At 41.6% G+C, this 18,261-nt stretch overlaps 2 protein-coding genes and 1 long non-coding RNA gene across 3 annotated transcripts in view; 1 reads left to right on the top strand and 2 right to left on the bottom strand.

Annotated features, from left to right (window-relative positions):
- Positions 1 to 700: 700 nt before the first annotated feature.
- LYRM2 (LYR motif containing 2) lies at positions 701 to 8,120 on the bottom strand. Its single transcript, XM_075923890.1, has 3 exons — positions 7,947 to 8,120; positions 3,959 to 4,099; positions 701 to 1,074 (listed from the first exon to the last, which is right to left on the bottom strand). Exons 1-3 carry the CDS (start codon positions 7,989 to 7,991, stop codon positions 994 to 996), a joined length of 267 nt encoding a protein of 88 aa, XP_075780005.1. The 5' UTR covers positions 7,992 to 8,120; the 3' UTR covers positions 701 to 993.
- Positions 8,113 to 18,261, top strand: part of LOC142827834 (uncharacterized) — a 63,652-nt gene continuing 53,503 nt past the window's right edge. The window contains exon 1 of the long non-coding RNA XR_012902598.1: positions 8,113 to 8,252. This is a non-coding gene — a long non-coding RNA (uncharacterized LOC142827834). The remainder of the gene's footprint in view (positions 8,253 to 18,261) is intronic.
- The window catches only part of MDN1 (midasin AAA ATPase 1), a 162,318-nt gene continuing 153,632 nt past the window's right edge, over positions 9,576 to 18,261 (bottom strand). Inside the window, exons 96-102 of the mRNA XM_075923877.1 lie at positions 17,569 to 17,684; positions 16,719 to 16,893; positions 15,375 to 15,448; positions 15,160 to 15,274; positions 14,076 to 14,139; positions 12,764 to 12,906; positions 9,576 to 10,519 (exon numbers count right to left, since the gene is read on the bottom strand). Of these exons, the coding sequence (XP_075779992.1) occupies positions 10,331 to 10,519; positions 12,764 to 12,906; positions 14,076 to 14,139; positions 15,160 to 15,274; positions 15,375 to 15,448; positions 16,719 to 16,893; positions 17,569 to 17,684 (876 nt within the window). The 3' untranslated portion in view covers positions 9,576 to 10,330. The remainder of the gene's footprint in view (positions 10,520 to 12,763; positions 12,907 to 14,075; positions 14,140 to 15,159; positions 15,275 to 15,374; positions 15,449 to 16,718; positions 16,894 to 17,568; positions 17,685 to 18,261) is intronic.

Consider the following 18,261-nt stretch of genomic DNA (forward strand, 5'->3'; position numbering starts at 1 on the left):
GAATCATTCATTTTTATAAAATTATCCTGTCAGTGTCCCTTTAAGAAATCTATGGGAGCAATCTCTCTTAATGGAAACCACAGATCTGTGTATTCCAGTGTCTTGTCATTGGCAGTAGCCAGAACCAGATGCTTCAGAGAGAGGCTCAAAAAACCACACAGACAACACATTCTGGAATGTAGCCAAACTACAGGAGAAATTCTTTCTAGCAGTCTATCAGTCACTGAGGGGCTGGCTAACCAGCCTGATTGAAAGACTAAGTCTGCAGGTACAGCTTTGAAAAACCTTGGTCTGCTACTTATTAGAAATGAACCAAGACATAGTAACTGGCAGCTGTATTTATCTGTTGTTTGGGTATATAACTATATACTTTCAGAGAAACTCAACCTCCTTTACTTTTGAAATTAATATAAACAAAACATGTTGCTATTCATGTGGGGAATACAGCATAAGGAAAGGCCACAACATTACTATACCTCTTCTGTTTGTCTACTTTATGCTGGATATAAACACTTGTCAGTATAATCACAAGAAGGTATTTGTGAATAAACCTATGCAGGTTAAATTCTCTCACTTCTTCAAACAATGACCAGGATCACATTATCACCTATATATGAGGAATTTTCTTAGTATTTTGAACAAGTTTCTTATGAAACAGAACTACTTAAGAGATACGAATGTAGAAAAACAAACACAAAAATCTCGTTTAAGTTTATTTTCTTTCGTTGCCAATGCTGCTGTTATTCAGCACTTTCTGCTTGTCCCTCAAAAGTACTATGTCGCACTTTTGAGTATTTAAACAAATACGGCATAATTTGTCTACAACTGCCAAATATGCTGGATAAGATAAGAAGAGAAAGGAAATAATGGTACTGTATGATATTCTACCTTGAAACATTACCGATATCTTAGCATAAGACCATGTGCTGCATTCTAGAGAAAGTCCAGTACTTCCCACAGTGGATGAAAGTCCATTGGCTCTCAGAATCAAGGTTAGGAGTTTGCCAGCTGAAGTGTTCTCTCAAGTTCTTGAAGCTGCATGTTGCCCTGAGTAATCATCATCCTAATTGCATCCTGTAAAGTGAAAAGGAATCTGTTGGGTTGAACTTATATATTGTAATACACTACAGTATAAACTTTTTGCAAGAGTTGCATTTTTCACTCAATTTCTTTGCCTGGGTCAATAAGGCAATTCAGCCTCTAAGACAATGAAGACTTAAACAATATGTTCATTATTGGAGATAGGTGAAGCAACTGTCTCTCACCAACAAAGACACTCTCTCACCCACCTTTTGTCTCGGATATCCTGAGATCAAAACGGCTACAACACTGTATGTTAATCTGACAGTCATTTTTCCTTAAATTCTTAACAGTGCCATTGGAGGTTATTTCTGTGGCTTAAATGTTAGAGGAAAAGTTTCTTTGATTCCAAATCTAACTAAATTAGTATTTTCTTTATACATCCATGCCCTTTCCAACATTTCTGTGAATAAATGGTGAGAACCACAGATGTGCATTGCAGAGAGTGATTTTTAAGAGATAAATGATGTTGACATTGTTTTGGAATAAGGTTGTTAAGGACTAGTCAAATGCCTATTAGGTAGTCAATCGACTAGTTGATTTCCCCTCCCCCCTTGCTGCTTCTATCAGATAGAGGCAGCAAAGCAGGGGGGAAGAAGGGGTACTTCAAAGTGGCAGTGCCACACAGCTGAGCCAGGGATCAGCTGTGTGGCACTGCCGCTTTGAAGCCCCAAGGCAGCGTTTCAAAGAGGCAGCCGCCGTGGAGCCCGGGGTCAGCTGGGGAGTCCTCAACTGACTCTGGGCTCCACAGCACTGCCCCTTTGAAACACTGCGTCGGCATTTCAAACGGGCAGCGCCATGGAGCCCGAGGTCAGCTGGGGACTCCCTAGCTGAACCCGCACGGCAGTTCAACAGAACCTGGGATCAGCTGGGGACTCCCTAGCTGACCCCAGGTTCTGGGGAAATGCCACACGGAACCCGGGGTCAGCTGGGAGTCTCCCGCTGACCCTGGGCTCTATGAAATGCACAAGAGCCCCTGTTGGGAACTCTTGTACATTTCAAAGCAGGCATGCCCGCGTGCAGCCCGGAGTCAGCAGGACTTCCCGCTGGCCCTGGGCTGCATGCAGAGTTCTGTATTCCTCCTCTGAAACGTGCAAGAGCCCTAACAATGGCTCTTGTACATTTCAAAGGAGGAATGCAGAAGTGCCTATTGACTAGTAGTCAATGGAAATGTCGTCAACTACTCGACTAGTCAATTAACCGCAATTTAACATCCTTATTCTGGAATTCTTTATATCACTTAGCCTGCATAATTCCAGCTAGTTATGCCTCAGTACTGATTAAGAAAGGTGCAAAAGCTGACAAACAGGGGAGTAGAAATGTTTGAGGAAAGGTGAAGTTGTACCCACACATTGCTCTTTCAGTTTAAATCAATACTAATTTAAATATGACTCTTATAGATGATATAAAAATGCAGCCCCAGCATATGTAAACTTATAATTGCTTTTCACCATTCAACACAAAACTGTAATATTTTTGTCTGATTCTTATTGCAAGCAGTTTGTTTTCATTTTTAATTCCAATTTACTCAATTTACAGAATCAAAAAACTTTACAAGCAAGCAAAAAAGAAGGGAAAGTGGTGATAGTTTTCATAAGATTCCAAGGCCAGAGAGAATCAGTGTAATTATCTAGTCCACCCTTCTATGTAACATAAGCCATAAAACTTTCCCCAAATCATTCCTAGAAAAAAGAGGGAGGGGGACACTGTACTGCTGGATTCGGGCCGCTACCTCTGTCCCATGGCCCAGCAAGAGTTGTGCAGTGTCCCCGAACGCCAATCAAAGCGGCTGGCTCTGGGGGAAGGGAGAGCATGTATTCTGTGCACTGCAAGTCCTTGAGGGGCCTTTCTGCACTGTCCCTGCCCCCAATACATCTCACAACTCCCATTGACTGAAAAATGGCCAATGGCAGTTGCCTGGGCCATGCTTGCACAGTTCAGGCAGCACGCAAGGCCCACCCTCCCAATTCCTAGGGGCTAGTGATATGCACAGGACCCTAGAAGCCAGCCACTTTGAGGGGCTTGTGGGGGCACAAAAGGCAAGAAGTCTTCCTGATGGCACCCCGGGCTGCTGGCTGGGAGCTGCCTGGCACCTGAGCCCCTCCCTTCCCTCAATCCTCTGTTCCACCTCCTGCACCCAAGTCATAACCCCAACCCTCTGCATACCTAACTCCTGCACTCATACCAACACTCAGACCCTATACTCCAATCCCCTTCATCACCCACCCCAGGTCACAATGCTCTCCCAGACCTGACCCCCTCCTATATCCCTCCTCCAGGTCAGAATAATTTCCTGCACCCATACCCATATCGACTTCCAGATCCTGTATCCCATCCCTGCCTCAGTTCACAACCCCTTCCTTCACCCAAACTTACCCTGAGTTCCGTTCTGAACTCAACCTCCATCCCAGACCCCACACCTTCTCCATTAATATCATGGAAGAGAATCACCCTTGACCACTTATCAAATACTTGGGAGTGGCCCCCCTCATAAAAATTATTGTCCATGCCTGTCCTACAGCACGTGTCATTGGATCATATTATATCTTTCTTTCCAAGGCTGAAGAGGCCATTATTAAATATTTGTTCCCTGTTTATGTACTTGCAGACTGTGTCACCCCAATCTTTTTTTTGTTAAACTAAATAGATTGGATCTTTCACTAAATCCTGTTTTCTAGTCTTTTAATCATCCTGTATGGCTTTTGTATAAACCTTACTCATTTTAGTAAAATCAACAAAATAGATTCTAAAAAAGCTTACAGAAGTCTTGGCACAGTTCTTAAAAAAACATAGCAAAAAACCTATGATTTGTAGCACTAAGTGTGCTGCCAAATATATAAAGGGCACTGCTATGAGGCTGCTGCCTCCTATTCATCACCTCATCTATAGCATCTTTATTTTTTTTGAATTCTTCCCTTGCCCACTCCTTTAGATAGTGCCGATCAGCTTCAGTAGGTACCCGACGAATAGCCTGCAGAATTCTTCTATATAACTGAAGAACCTGCTGCCTTCTCAAGAACTGAAAAAAAAGGGGGAGGAGGAGGAAAGCCAGTTACATCTGTTGTGCCAGTCATCTCCAGTCAGTTATATAATCAAAGACAAATTTTTAAAAAACCTTTATAGAGTTTTCAGCCAAATACCACGTGGAAATTAAAGAAACCAAGAGAAAATACCTGCTATGAAAGTTTAATCTATAATAAGCTTAAACTTTAGAAGACAAATAGAGTACATTTAAAATTTGAATGGCCTAATCTGAGTTGGGTTATTGAAATAGAGGGAAATTTGTAAAAAGGACTAGAAACATTCATTATTATCTATATTGCAAAATGCCTAATCATAGACCAGGACACCATTTTGTGTGTGTGTGTGTGTGTGTGTGTGTGTGTGTGTATATAAAAATAACACAGAAAGATGTGTGTGTGTGTGTGTATAAAAATAACACAGAAAGATGATCCTGGTCTCATACATCATATAATCTATAGCCTGCTCTACATATACTTTTCCCACTAATATAACTATTTCAGTGTGTGTGTGTGTGTGGGGGGGGGGGGGGGGGGGGAGTGAGCTCACTATATTTAGATTAGGAAGAATTAATTTGTAGGGGCAAATGTCAATTTCTCTATATATGCACAAATCAATAAAATATTTCTATTGATATTCAAAATGTACAGATAGGCAAAGCAAGAAAAATACTGCTCGAGAACTTATGAGAGGTTGATTTAAAGATCTTTACTCTGTATGTTTTGACAATTTATGTTTTAAAGATGATAAAATATTTAACTTTTGAATTTCAATGACTACTGTCCTTAAGTGATTGTCTGAACCCCTTGCAATGCCCCCTCATAATTTAAGTATGAAAATGTAAATAGCCAAAAACTGAAAATAAAGCTTAACAATAACATCAATGTTATCTATTTAAAAAAAAAATCAAAATTCTGCTAAACCTAGTTACATTGGTACAACCCTAGGCTGTGTCTACATTGGTGCGAATTTGCACAAAAGCAGCCGCTTTTGTGCCAAAACGTGCTGCCTGTCTACATTGGCCACGAGTTCTTGTGCAAGAACACTGACGTTCTAATGTATGAAATCAGTGCTTCTTGCACAAGAACTATGATGCTCCCACTCAGGAATAAGTCCTCTTGCGCAACTGTTCTTGCGCAAGAGGCCAGTGTAGACAGGCAACATGAATTACTTGTGCAAGAAAGCCCTGTGGTTAAAATGGCCATCGGAGCTTTCTTGTGCAAGAGAGCGTCTACACTGGCAAGGATGCCAGTGCAGACGCTCTCTTCTGGAAACGTTTTTGCACAGGAACTCTTCTGCAAAAGAGTTCTTGCGCAAAATCATGCCAGTGTAGACGTAGCCTAGCTAATGTGGATGTAATTATACCAGTATAAAGTGCATCATTTCCCAACACCTCTAGGTGTTGCAGCTCTAGGTATACCAATATAAGCACTTTTATATAAGTACTACAGTGTCTACATTTAGGGGTGTAATACTACTTTAACTATACTGTGCAGTATAACATTTGCACAGACAAGCTATAAATATAAGACAAGAGACAACAAACAGATACAGAGGGGAGAGCTGAAAAACAAAAGATAATAATGGTCAATATGGTTAGACACTGGTCTCAGCAAACCAGCTGCATGACTATTGTCATTTTTGTAAGCATTACAGCAAGAGAGAGGTGCAATTGCTGATGTTTCTGGAGCACTAACCCCAGGCATGAGGGGCAGCATGGGAGAAAGCACAAAGAAGCTTTGAGATTTTAAAAAGTGGATGATCATTAAGGGTACGCCTAGACTGCAAGCTTCTTTCAAAAGAGAGCATCCATACCTCAAAGCTGGATCAAAAAAGCGATCTGCTTTTTCGAAAGAGTGTGTCCAGACTGCATGGACGCTCTTGTGAAAGAAAGCCCTGATTGCTATTCATAGAATGGGCACCAGGGCACCTGTGCTTTTTTCAATTGCATTTTCTTTCGAAAAATGTCCCTGTTCTGTGTCCACAGAGCTCTTTCGAAAAAGGCGTTCTTCCTCAGAATTTGAGGTTTACCAATGTTGAAAACCCCCCTGCGTTTTCTATTTAATTTAGAAAGAACACAACTGCAGTGTGGATGCAGGTGACGTTTTTTCGAAAAAAGGGCAGTTTATTCGAAAAAACCAGGTAGTATAGGCATACCCTTAGGTGGGCATCACTAACAAAATGGAAGCAGGGGTCAACGTCTCTATAGTTTATGAGAGTTAATAGGTAACTTGGGGATTGAAAATGGAGAAGAGAGGGAACAGATGAAGGGAGGGCATGGTCAAAGTGATGTGCTAGGAAAATGATCCTTGCAGCAGCCTTCTGAATGGATATTAGCAGGACAAGATTACTTTTTCAAGGCCAGAGAAGAGGCTGTGGCAGTGATTGAAGTAAGAGTTAAAACTCTTTAGATGCTTAGGCAAGGTTGTATGTTAAAGATATTCTACAACAATAACTGGGAATATTTAGACAGTTTAGATGTGAGATTCCAGAAAGAAAGCAGAGTCAAAGATCACATCAAGTTCTGACAGGGAGTAGGGATGTAATAGTGTGGTCGACTAAACAATTAACTGATAAGGTGCTTATTCGTTAACGTTATCGACAACATGCAACATCCACACCCTCAAGTACATTTTTTTAGCAGGCTAGCTGACAGGCTGGCTCAATCCCAGCTTGCGCCATGACCCAGCATCAACCCCCATGCTGGCTCTTAGTGCTTATAGTACAGAGCCACGGTGGGAGTTGTCAGACCCAGCAGGAGCTGGGATTGAGTGGAAGCAGTGCTACCCCTTATTAACTGTGTAGTCAACAAAATTTGTGTTGATTACACAATTAACGAATTACCCACTTCTTAACAGCCCTACCAGGGAGGACAGAGGAGGTATCCACAGTGCTTGAGAAATGGGGGAGGAAAAGTTTATGAGTTTAAGCTGCCAACTGAATCTTCAAGAGAGATCAGAGAGAGGCTAGATTTCAGTTTGGACAGAAACAGATAGATTCAGAGATCAGTGATGTTGGCATAGAAATAACTGAATGCAAGGTGGAACCTACAGAGAACTGGGAGAGGGGATGAGGAGGATTCTTCAAACAACATGCTGAAGGAACAATTAGAGAGAAAAAAAAATCAAGAAAGGACTAGTCACCAAAGCCAAGCCAGCTGAGTTTTGCAGAGGAAGAGCACAGCTGTGTCAAATAACGCTGTGAGGTGCAGGAGGAATAAGCACTATGTCAGAGGGGGCATTAGAGATACTGGGCATGTCTACTTGTACAGAGTTCCCCCATCAGTACAACAAAGCCACCTCTGCGGGTGGCAGAAGCTCTGCGGAGGGAGACGCTCTTGCACCCGCACATCACTGAGGACCAGCACTGGGGGTGGAATTCATGTCGCCCCGGGGCGGTTTCTTTCCACGCCGCGGCTCAACGCACACGCAGAGACCGGAGTCTCGGTGGGGTGGGAGGGGAGGCCGCTGGGTGGAGCTGTGGGTCCTTGGCCGGATTCAAAACTGGCCCGAGCCCCCCACCCAAGGTGCCCCCGAGCGGCTCAGCAGAGACTCCGGCTGTGAAAAAACCGCAGGCCTGTGCCAGCCCCCGGGCAGCGCCCGCCGAGCTCTGAGCCACGTGTCGGCCCGCGGGGGGAGTTCTCCGCCTCCACCCGGCCAGGCCGCACCGGCCCGGGCCGAGCCACCGAGTTTCCCGGCCGGGAGCTGCGCCCGGGCCCCAAGATGCGGGGCCTGGAGCCCCCGGCAGCAGCGACTCCCTCGGCCTCGACCGCGGGCCCGCCCGCCAGTCTGGTCCGGGCCGCCCATTCCCCGGGCCGCGGCGAGACGGGACCCCGCGGCCGGTACCTGCTTCAGCGTCAGCGCTGGCGGAAGCAGCCGGGCTCCGGCCATGGCGCCAAGCCCCGCGGCGAGAGCCGGGCCCGTTGGCCCGGGGGGGAGGAGGTTGGAGGCCCGGCCTCGATCTGCGCAAGCGCCGGGCCGCGCCCCGCCTCCGCCCCCTAAGTGCGGCGGTCGCTGCAGCGCCCCCTGCCCGGCCGTGGCACCTGTGCAGCCCTGGGGGCGGCCGTTTACCGGTCCGAGGCCAGACGAGCATATACGCCCAGGAAAGCTCCGTTTACATGTTGAAGGTGTCGCGGGACCATGTGCTGCTGTGTAAGTTTTCCCAGTTACAGACGAACCCCGCTCCCCTCTTGAAGCTTTTACACATTTTTTGGAGACTCTGGGAGGTGCTGCAGGATTACACATCGCTTTTAAAATCCCCCCGCTCCCCGCTTACAGACTAACCGGGCTACCCATCCACAGCTTAGGAAAGGTTTCCGACACCGTAACTCCACCCTCACACAAGAAGCATATTCCTAGAATGTCATTGTTTTGTTTCCGTCCGCTCTTCCTCAGCTTCCTTTTGGGGGATTTGGTAAGAATATTTTAGGCTGTGCAAAATCCCATCTTCTGCACATAGCTACTTCTCGGCATCCTATGTCCGCTCTATAGGCAGCTTCTTTTGAACTTGGCTGCCCTTCATTCATCTCCATGGTTTTAAAGGGTAGCATTCTTACTTTTTCCTCTATTTCCCTCTTGGATGTAGCCCTGTGTCCCTGCCAAAATTTTGATTGCTAAGTAGAATGCCCCCTTATGCCTCCTCCCTGTTCCTCTGGATGGACCTGCCTGAACTGTTCCCCTCACAGGCTCCAGTCACCTGTGCTTCTGTTGCTGAGATGTTCCCATTGAATGGGACCAGCAAGGTGACTCTATTGTATCCCTGGTCAGAAGGGATGTATCATGACAAGTCCTGCTGAAATTAATTGAAATTATTAAAATGGGAGACTAATAATAAAAATATATTTTTAAATTGGTATGTAAGTCCAAAAGCTGAATGCTATTTTAATCAATTGATGTAAACATTCCTAAGCCTAAAATCAGTCAATAAGTTATAAAGTACCCATTAGCATGTGAACAGTATTAGAGATGTTAAAATGAAGATTGTTTTCAAGTGTGTAACTGTTGAAATTTTCAGCAGTTACACATGGATATGGGGGGGGAAGGCAGCAGTGCGGGGGGGGGAGCACTGGCTCCCACCTGTTCCCTTCTCCACCCCCCCCCCCCATTATAGGCAGCAGCATGGGGGAGGAGAGAGAAGCTTATGTGTAACCAACATTTCAGTATTCAGACTTTCCACGTATGCATGTAGAATCCTAAGGGAGCTAGGTAAACTAGCTTGTCAGCAAATTTATATTGGCTAAGTAGCACAAATCAGCCAGAATGTTTAGGAAGCTGAAGCCACCAATAAAAACCTTAGAAAAGTGGCAACCCCTCAAAGTCTAAAACAAGTGAAATCTGTGAAGTAATGTCACCTATCTTATTTGAGGACTGTTTGTGTGATGTTCCAAAAACGTAAAGCATTATATGTTTACCAAATATTATTCCTGTGCGGTAGCTATTTTTGCTTCCTCAAGTGACAAGGAATTAACACCATCATTACAAACAGTGGTACATTGTTTTATTAGTACAGACAATAAGATGCATAGCTTTTGCAATGAAAAAGTCATGTATAAGCTTTAAGACACTTGGCTAAATAAATGTCTCTAATGTCTGTCTGGGACGGGGGCAAACTTCACAGTGTAAAATGATAATGCAGGGAAGATTATATCGTGGCATGTTTCATAAAAATACCCTGCAGACATTATCAAACAACCAGCAATAATTATTAAATAGTATGTGTTTAATCACAAAACACACTTTTAAGTATTCAAGTATTATATTTTGGTTGTGGAAACCCATTTTTCCCTCACCCACAGATACTACCACATGTGTTCAGTTAAAATAGTATTTTTCCAAGGCTGTTGAAGTACTTCCAATACAAGAAGTTCCTTCCCAGAAACAAGACTGCTCTTTTACTGCTATGAGCAGGAATGGAAATCACTCCCTTCAAGGATATGAACATTCCAAATAAAAATTCAAAGTAATAAATTACAACAGCGGTGGGGGAAGGTTTCATTATTATAGGGATAGGCAAATAAGTGAATACAGTCTTTCACTATTGCATAGGTCTCCTGCATTAGCAAATGGGGACAACACACCTAAAGCATTTCTTTTCTAGGCTGTCTGAATATCAGAAGGCAGATCCTGCACTTAAATCCTGGATAGAGAAAGATTTCATCAAAACACTGATGAAATGCAGTCACACTTCAGAAATTTAGCAGCAGTCAGATGTTTACTTGGCTTTGTAAATTCTATAGACTCTCTGAGGCAGTCACCAGTTCAAACCACTGTCGCAGGGCATCACTGAGAGTCTCTGGGAGTGCATTCACATCTCTGAGGATTATGTAGAATGGGAATGGGAACTCCTCCATGTAGGTTCTGATTTCAGGCATTTCTCCAGGCCCTTTGAATATAGGTACTTTAATGTCCAAGATGGAATCCTGTAAAAGAGTTAAAGGGATGACTAGAGACTGTTGGTACCATTTATCTACTTTTTCAAACACATTTCCCCACCATTACACAATTAAAGGCAAAATATTTTAAAATAAAACCCCCTATTTGGTAAGCCATATAGGACAGGTATAAAGCTAGGGGGGGAAGTGCATTTTTTCTCATATACTTATAGTCCTAAAACTTTACTGAGCATAGAGTTATAAAATGAAGTAGACTAAATTAGATGTTTTGGGAACATTAAACTAACACATAAGCAAATGCCAAGGAAAGACAAGAGACTAACATGATATGATCCAGGTGGTAACAGGTTCACTCTGCTTTTCTGTTGTATCATTCCCTAAGCATGCCTTTCCACTGACTTAAGACTGTAAAGCAATTTGGAGCAGAAATTGTTCCTACTCACATCTGTACAGTGGCTTGCACAAGGGGCCTGCTTCTGAGTGTATACTTTCATAACAAATGTTAAATTACAAACCCAGATTAACCCTACATTAACCCTACCCCTGCTTCTTGTACAGGAAAATAGCACTTACATTGCTCTGTGAAGCAGATCTGAAAGTTCCATATTGAAAAGCAAATTTTATCACCCCAAATTTAAGTTTGATATTAAAACCATGTTTAATCAGAACTGTGACAAATTGATATTAATTTTAATAACTAATCAGGAAGGATTTATAGAACTATCTTAGAGTTATCCTGTTGCCAGTCAGTTTTCTTCCTATTTTCATCCTCAAAAGTATTGTACAGGTTGAACCAGAGAATTTGCTGAACCACAGGATAGGGGTGTAATAGTCAAATAGTAATAATATAGTCAATTAACCAAAAACAAGCAAAAGCTTATTGGTTAATGCTATAGACAACATGCATTGACCTCTCTCTCTCACCCAGTCAGTAAATTTTTTAGCAGGCTGGCCAGCAGCCTGGCTCAGTCCTGGCTTGCAATGGGTCCAGGACCTACCCCTGCTGCAGCTCTGCAACCCAGATCAGTCCTGGCTCATGCGAGGTCCAGGACCTACCCCCGCTGCAACTCTGCATTTAAAGTGAATTAGGAGCCAGGCAGGCAGGCAGCCCAGCTCAGTTCTGGTTTGCACTGGGTCCGTAAGCTCAGTCCTGCCAAGACAAGGGCTGCTGCCACTCAGCACTGCTGCCTTTTTACAAGAGGCAGCAGCACAGAGCAACAGGCAGCTGGTTTTTAAACTGGCTCCCTTTGCAGACCAGCTCCTGCCTGACACCCTGCACTGCTGCCGGCCCCACCCCAGGGGACTATATAATAGTTGATTAACCGATAAAAATTCATGAGGTTACTCGACTATTCAATTAACTGATATTTAAAATCCCTACCACAGGAGGTCAATACTGTCTAGCAGCATTATGTCCACTGCTTACAGGGACTTCTTAGAAGACATTTAGCGTAACAAAACACTAAAGAACAACACAGAGCATGCAGAGCCAGGACTGGTGGCTCTAAACAAACTTTATGGGACTGTGGGAAACTTGGTTGCACCTATGATAAGCGGACATTTGGTTAACTAAAATCATGACAGACCACAGATAGTGCTGGGCCAGAGAGATACTTGAGCTGATTATTCCTCAATAAGATGCACTGCAATAATTCTGTTGGTTGGGTTGTGAAAAATACACTGCCCCGACTGACATAAGTTTCACTAACAAAAGCACCAGTATGAAATTTAATTTTCTGTTCCTCCTGAAACTCCCACACATCTCATTTTCCAAATCCAGACCACCCAACACACCCCACTACCACTCTTTGCAATTTGCCCAATCCAAATGCTAACAAGCAGCTCACTCTCTCAGCTGTTTTACTTTGTCCAATATTGGATCCCTGTCATCTTCATGCTTGGTGTCCGAAATTATAATTTTAAATTAAAATTAGAGGGAATGAAACAGCTCCTGTCAACTAGGCCTTTACATCCCTAGTTGAGGGAGCACTGACAGATGCTGCACATGAATGTAATTATAATTACTTTAAGAGATAGTGAACAGCAAAGTGAAGCAAATAATTATTTTATATTAAACAAAGTATCTGTGCTGACTCTTACAAAAGGCATAACCGTAGCTGTGGTTGCAAATGTACAACAGCTAGAAAAAATGATCTCAGTATAAATTCCCAGCCAATTTGATAAGGAAATACAAAGGCAACCATTAAAAATACACACATAGCTTTCCATTCATTACACTATAATGTTGTTTTGTTGTCCACACTCACTCACCCGGGAATTAGGGTTGTCTAATACAACAAAAATGACAAAGATATTGGCATTCTGAGCTGCCTGAACTGCTGCTGTGACTCGTTCCTTGCCTTCTAGGAAAAGGCCTCTTCCATCAGATACTATCAAGAGCAGCTGCGCGGTTTCTATGCACAGGAAAAACAATATTTTCAGTTCCAATAAATAAGAACTTCTAACTCTCAAATTGAAAACAAAACCAGTGCATTTTATCATAATTTATTTTTGTTGTATGCATAATGGAAAACTCTAATAATAACTTCCATAAGAAAAAGTTGCGTCAATTATTCTGTGACTTTTATAAATTCAATTATATCCCCAAACAGATCACAAAGAGAATTTCTGTCCTGGAAACATGAGTTAGGCTTTGTCTACACTAGTACTTTTGTTGGTCGAGTTGTGAAAAATACACTGCCCTGACTAACATAAGTTTCGCTGAGAAAAGCCACCGGTATGGACAGCACTGTGTTGGTAGGAAATGTTCTCCCACCAACAGAGCGTAGCTGCACTGGAGAGCTGCTGCACGGTCTTTAGTATAGACATAACCTTAAAACAATTTTAAAATAGTCATTACTGCCATAAGCAATGACAACAGGCAGAAAAACCAAACAAGTGAATATGGATCTGGTTTTGCATTCCTTGCTCACCTACACCTGTCAGATAGGAATTTTGGGTGCATTAGGAATTCAAAGATTAGGCACTAGCTCGGCAGACTTGACTTGCTGCACATCTCTCTTAAAGGGTTTAATCAACTTCCACTGAAATCACTGGGAACCCTTCTGAAAGCCAATGATTTCAAAAGGAGGTTGGTCTGGCTCTAAATCAGTGTGTTTATATAAAATATGCTACAATTTAAGTGCATTAAACTGTTTCTAAACACAATTTAGTTTCTTCTTTTGTTCTTTGGCTAAATACCCATAAAGTCTATGCAGAATGTCCATTACAATTTTTTTTCTGAGAAAATGAAGCACAAAAACATGATCTGGACCACATCTATTTTTTTGCTTTCTTTGAAAGATTCTCAAATGAATCCTTTTGGTTTTGCTTAATTTGCTACTTAATACTGCACACACGATGCAAACTTCCAGCTTTTAAAATGGAAGTGATGAAAGATTTCAGCCTCATAACCAAACCTTCCATTTGAACACTGAAAAGTAAGTAAGTGTCACCATCTCAGTGCTGCAAGTCTGTACAGTTTTGCTTTATGATGGCACAGGGAAAATATTGCATCAAGACTGTAATGAGATCTATGTTGCCACGGTTGCAAGCATGGTTATAGCATTACAAATGTACTTACCTGGATTGATATTTTGAGACAACTGCTGTGCTGCAGCAAACATATTTGCTGATGATTCTAGAAACTGCAGAGAAGACACACAAGAGAACAGTAAGCTAATATAAGCAGACACATTAATGTTGGAGAGCTTTTTAAAACAACTGAAAAGGTTTAGAGAGTTCATCAGACTTTTCTCACATTTTATACAAGTTACTACTGAATGTGAAACATGGCTGGAGTAGTCTTGGTGTACACCAATGGCTGCTATTCTTGATGGCAGTGTTTGCATATTATGGATGCCAGAACCGCAAGATGGTCCAACAAAGGAGAAAACTCAGGCAAGGTCCAAAAGGTACAAGATTTTTTTTTTAAATGATCCAAAACCAAGAGATTGATTTTGGTACGCTGATCCTCTGCAGAGCAAGTCCTGGTGGTTAGCCAATTAAGAGACACTAGTATTCAAGTCTGGAGTTCTCTTCCTCCCTCTGGCCCTAATCCTACATTGGGATTAAGGCTACGAGTTGGTCCGAGAGGTTGCAAATTTCATTATTTCATGTGACCTCTAAGACTTCAGAATGAGCAGCAGCTCTCCAGCTGTCAGCCTCCAGTGGTAGTGCTTACTGGTTCTATCCCACTCTAGCTTCCATGATTTATTGTTTATTGCTGCAACCTGTTTGTGATTTTTATTAAAATACCCCACAAAAGGATCCACTAAAGTAAATTCCTGATGGACTTAAATGAGACTCTGCCCCCCAAGCACTTAAATAGGATTCTGCATTAAATGCAGACGTGTATGCTAGTAAATTCAAAAGCAGAATTAGCACCTGTATCAAAAATATAGCTTACAATACTGTCTGAACTGGGGGACTACGAAGAGAGAAGGGCACAAACAAAAGTGATACTGATGTGTATTAACTATTGCAACAAAATGCTAAGCCCTTACCTACTAAAAGGTTAATTTGTTGTAGAGTGGAACAGTCATGCCATTTAGGTTATTTTGTTTTTTTATAAACACAAACAGTATCTACACAAACAACAGTACCTGAAGGTTTGTCTAGGACAAAAATTCTGCAACCCTGCAAGTGTAAGAGGTACTTTTGCATACCTGAGCTATCCTAGTTTTCTTTTGTTGAAATTTACAGTGGCGTAATATCCGTGTTCCTGATTGGTCACTGAATGGTTCATGAAATGGGTGCAGAAGTTGAACTGTCTCTCCAAAGCTGAAATATAGTGTCATATTTGTGTTTTAAAAACATATTAAATAAAAACATATTGCTAATTTTGCTCTAAGAAATAATTCCCTGCTTAAAATATTCTCACCTGCATACAGCAATCTGCCCCACTTCTAGAAGAGTCAATGCATTTCCAATCACTGCCAGAGATTCATATGCAAGCTAGAAAAAAAGTTAATCAAGATGAAACAAAATGTTGAAAGTATTGCTGTATGCAGGGTTGCTATAGCCATGTCCATCCCAGGATGCTAGACAGATAAGGTTGATAAGGTCACATCTTTCATTGGACCAACTCCTATTGGTGACAGATAAAAGCCACAGAGCTACACAGGTCTGGGAAAGGTACTCAGTATCACAGTTAAATATCAGTTCAAATATGTAATTTAGCTGTTCCAGCACAGGACACTTTCAGCCTACTTAATTAGCCTCATTAGCACCAGTCCTACAACTGACTGGTTCCATCCCCTTCCTCTTTTTCTGTTATAAATTCTAGGTTTCAGTTATTCCTCTTCACCTCATCTGATGAAATGGGTTTTGACCACGAAAACTCATGACAGTGTATACATTTTTATTAGTCTCTAAGGTGCCACAGGGTTACTCGTTTGTGAAAAGTATTCATCACAGGCAAATGTGGTCATTTTGTCATGTATTTATTTTCCTGTGAGAGTTCATTCAAAAGCACAGTGATTGTCTGCTTTCATTCACATAGCTATTGGGGCATTAATACACTAGATGAGGTACACTGATTTTGTGGTGAAGTGTTGACTATCATGCTCAATTAAAAGCATATCAAAGTTCAATGTCATAATCCAGTAAAATCAAATTTAAATACTGCTTAAGTTTTTTTTATAATTGTGTGTGTATGTGTATCAAATATAACCCTAGCACAAAAAGTTAGAAAACAAAATCTGAATTTATATTAATGAATTTCAGTATACTGATGCTATGCAGTTAGCATGCAGCATCCAATTTCAGGATTTCAGTTAACAGTTTAGGCTGATGAATGTAAATTAAATTGCTACAATAATCAGACTGAGGGGATCACAACTTTTTTTTTTTTTTACTCGATACACATTTTGTATTTTATACATAACTATGTTGCTCATTTATCAGTGAAGCACAAAATATGCATTCTATACAACAATTCAAAAATGATACTTTTAATAGCAGAGTTTGATTAAGGATTAGAAACTTCTTAAACTAGCTCCATTTTTATGTGATATATTAAATTAATAGTGAACTCTCCTGTAAACTGAATCCTCTATCAGAGTCATCAAGTCCTGCCTACTCAACAGCAACTTTAATGCAGAACTATTCTTCATATAAATCAGCTCCTCTTCTCATACATAGTTATAAAAAAGACCATGTCTACTGTTACTGCTTCATCATTACTCTGTAGAATAGATTCCTTCCAAGATTTTATTTGCCTTACCTGTTTGGAGTGGTTGTCTACCATACTAGATGAGTCATCAATAGCCAAACAAATCTGATACTGACGTTTGCTGGGTTTGGTTCTTCGTAACCAGATCTTATCCTTTCGGAACTGACTGGCAATATATGGAATCACTTTGCGCATGTTCAGTCTTTTTCCTGTTCTGTAATCACCTCTGATAGTTAAGGAGTCAACAAAAATATTAGTGTGGAGATTCATTTTATTGGTAATAGTTTATACATTTTGATAATAATTCACAGCAACACTGGGTCTAAATTTAGACTCTTATGTCCATGTTTAGGCTCCCTATAAATTGGTCTGATTTTCAGCTCCATTCAAAACTCCCAATGGAGCTGAAAATCAGACCAATTTATAGGGAGCCTAAACATGCATTTGAAAACAGACTTTTAAGGTAAATGCCTAACTAGCATATTAGGAGCTTGATTTTAGGTACCTAGTATTGAAAATTTTGGTATAAAATTATTTGACTTAAATCTTATTCACAATCACTTGGAGCTAAAAGGTGAACTATGCAGAGAAGATTTTGAGTTCCAACATTATTTTGACTCGCTAGAGCGTCAGATGAAATCAGTTTGAACACTGTATAAAAATATTCCAAAAACCAACAGACACAAGGAAGTAAAGTCTTATAATTCTTCACTACTATACCACATCATCAAATCACTAATTAAAGAATAAAATAAATGTGCATGCATACGGGAAACAGTTATTACAAATGTTAGATGATACTGCTGAGGCTCAAATGTAAACAAGCTGTGACTGTAAAGAAGTTTAGCCCACAAAGTAATAGATTAAGAGGCTAGAAGCCTGGCAGAGAGTAAAGACTTACTTCAACTTGGCTGCCTGAGTGGGTTCAAGTATGAGTCGCAGCTGTTCACAAAGCTGCTGTGAAAGAGGAGCAGTCAGTGCTAAATACCTCTGCCACATCTCAGCTGCAGTCTTGTCCTATAACAGAACCAGATGAGACAAAACTCACTGTAAACAGGTGAGTGCTAACAGGGAGTTTAGAGAGGGAGTTCTCCAGGTAAAAGAGAAGCAGATACAGGACTCTTGAGGGAAGTGTGTTGTTATTGGGGCTTTCTTACTTTGTGCTGAGCTTGTGTTTGTGAGTGAGGGTTGGTGTGTGGTGGTTTTTTTTCCCCTGTGTTTTTGAGTGAGGCTTTAGAGAGGGAGTCCTCCAAGTAGAGGAGAAGCAGATACAGACTCTTGAGGAAAGCGTGTGTTGTGTTTGGGGCTTTCTTGCTGCATGCTGAGCTTGTGTTTGTGAGTGAGGGTTGGTGTGTGTTCTTTTTTTGTTTTGTTTGTTTTTTCCCATGTTTGTGAGTGAGGCGCTTTTTTTTTTCCACTTCCCCTTTGCCTCCCTCTCCCCTTCACAGAGCGTGTGCTGTGATTGGCAGGTGGAAACTGTTGGCTTCTACTTAAAGTTTGAATTTTAGAAGACTCTGCTGATTGGCTGAGCCCTGGTACAGGGAGGGACTTTCAGGCACTCCAGGGCTTTATAAGACAGTGGGCAAGCCACCAA

This window comes from Pelodiscus sinensis, chromosome 3 (genome assembly GCF_049634645.1).
Source record: "Pelodiscus sinensis isolate JC-2024 chromosome 3, ASM4963464v1, whole genome shotgun sequence".
NCBI lineage: Eukaryota > Metazoa > Chordata > Testudines > Trionychidae > Pelodiscus > Pelodiscus sinensis.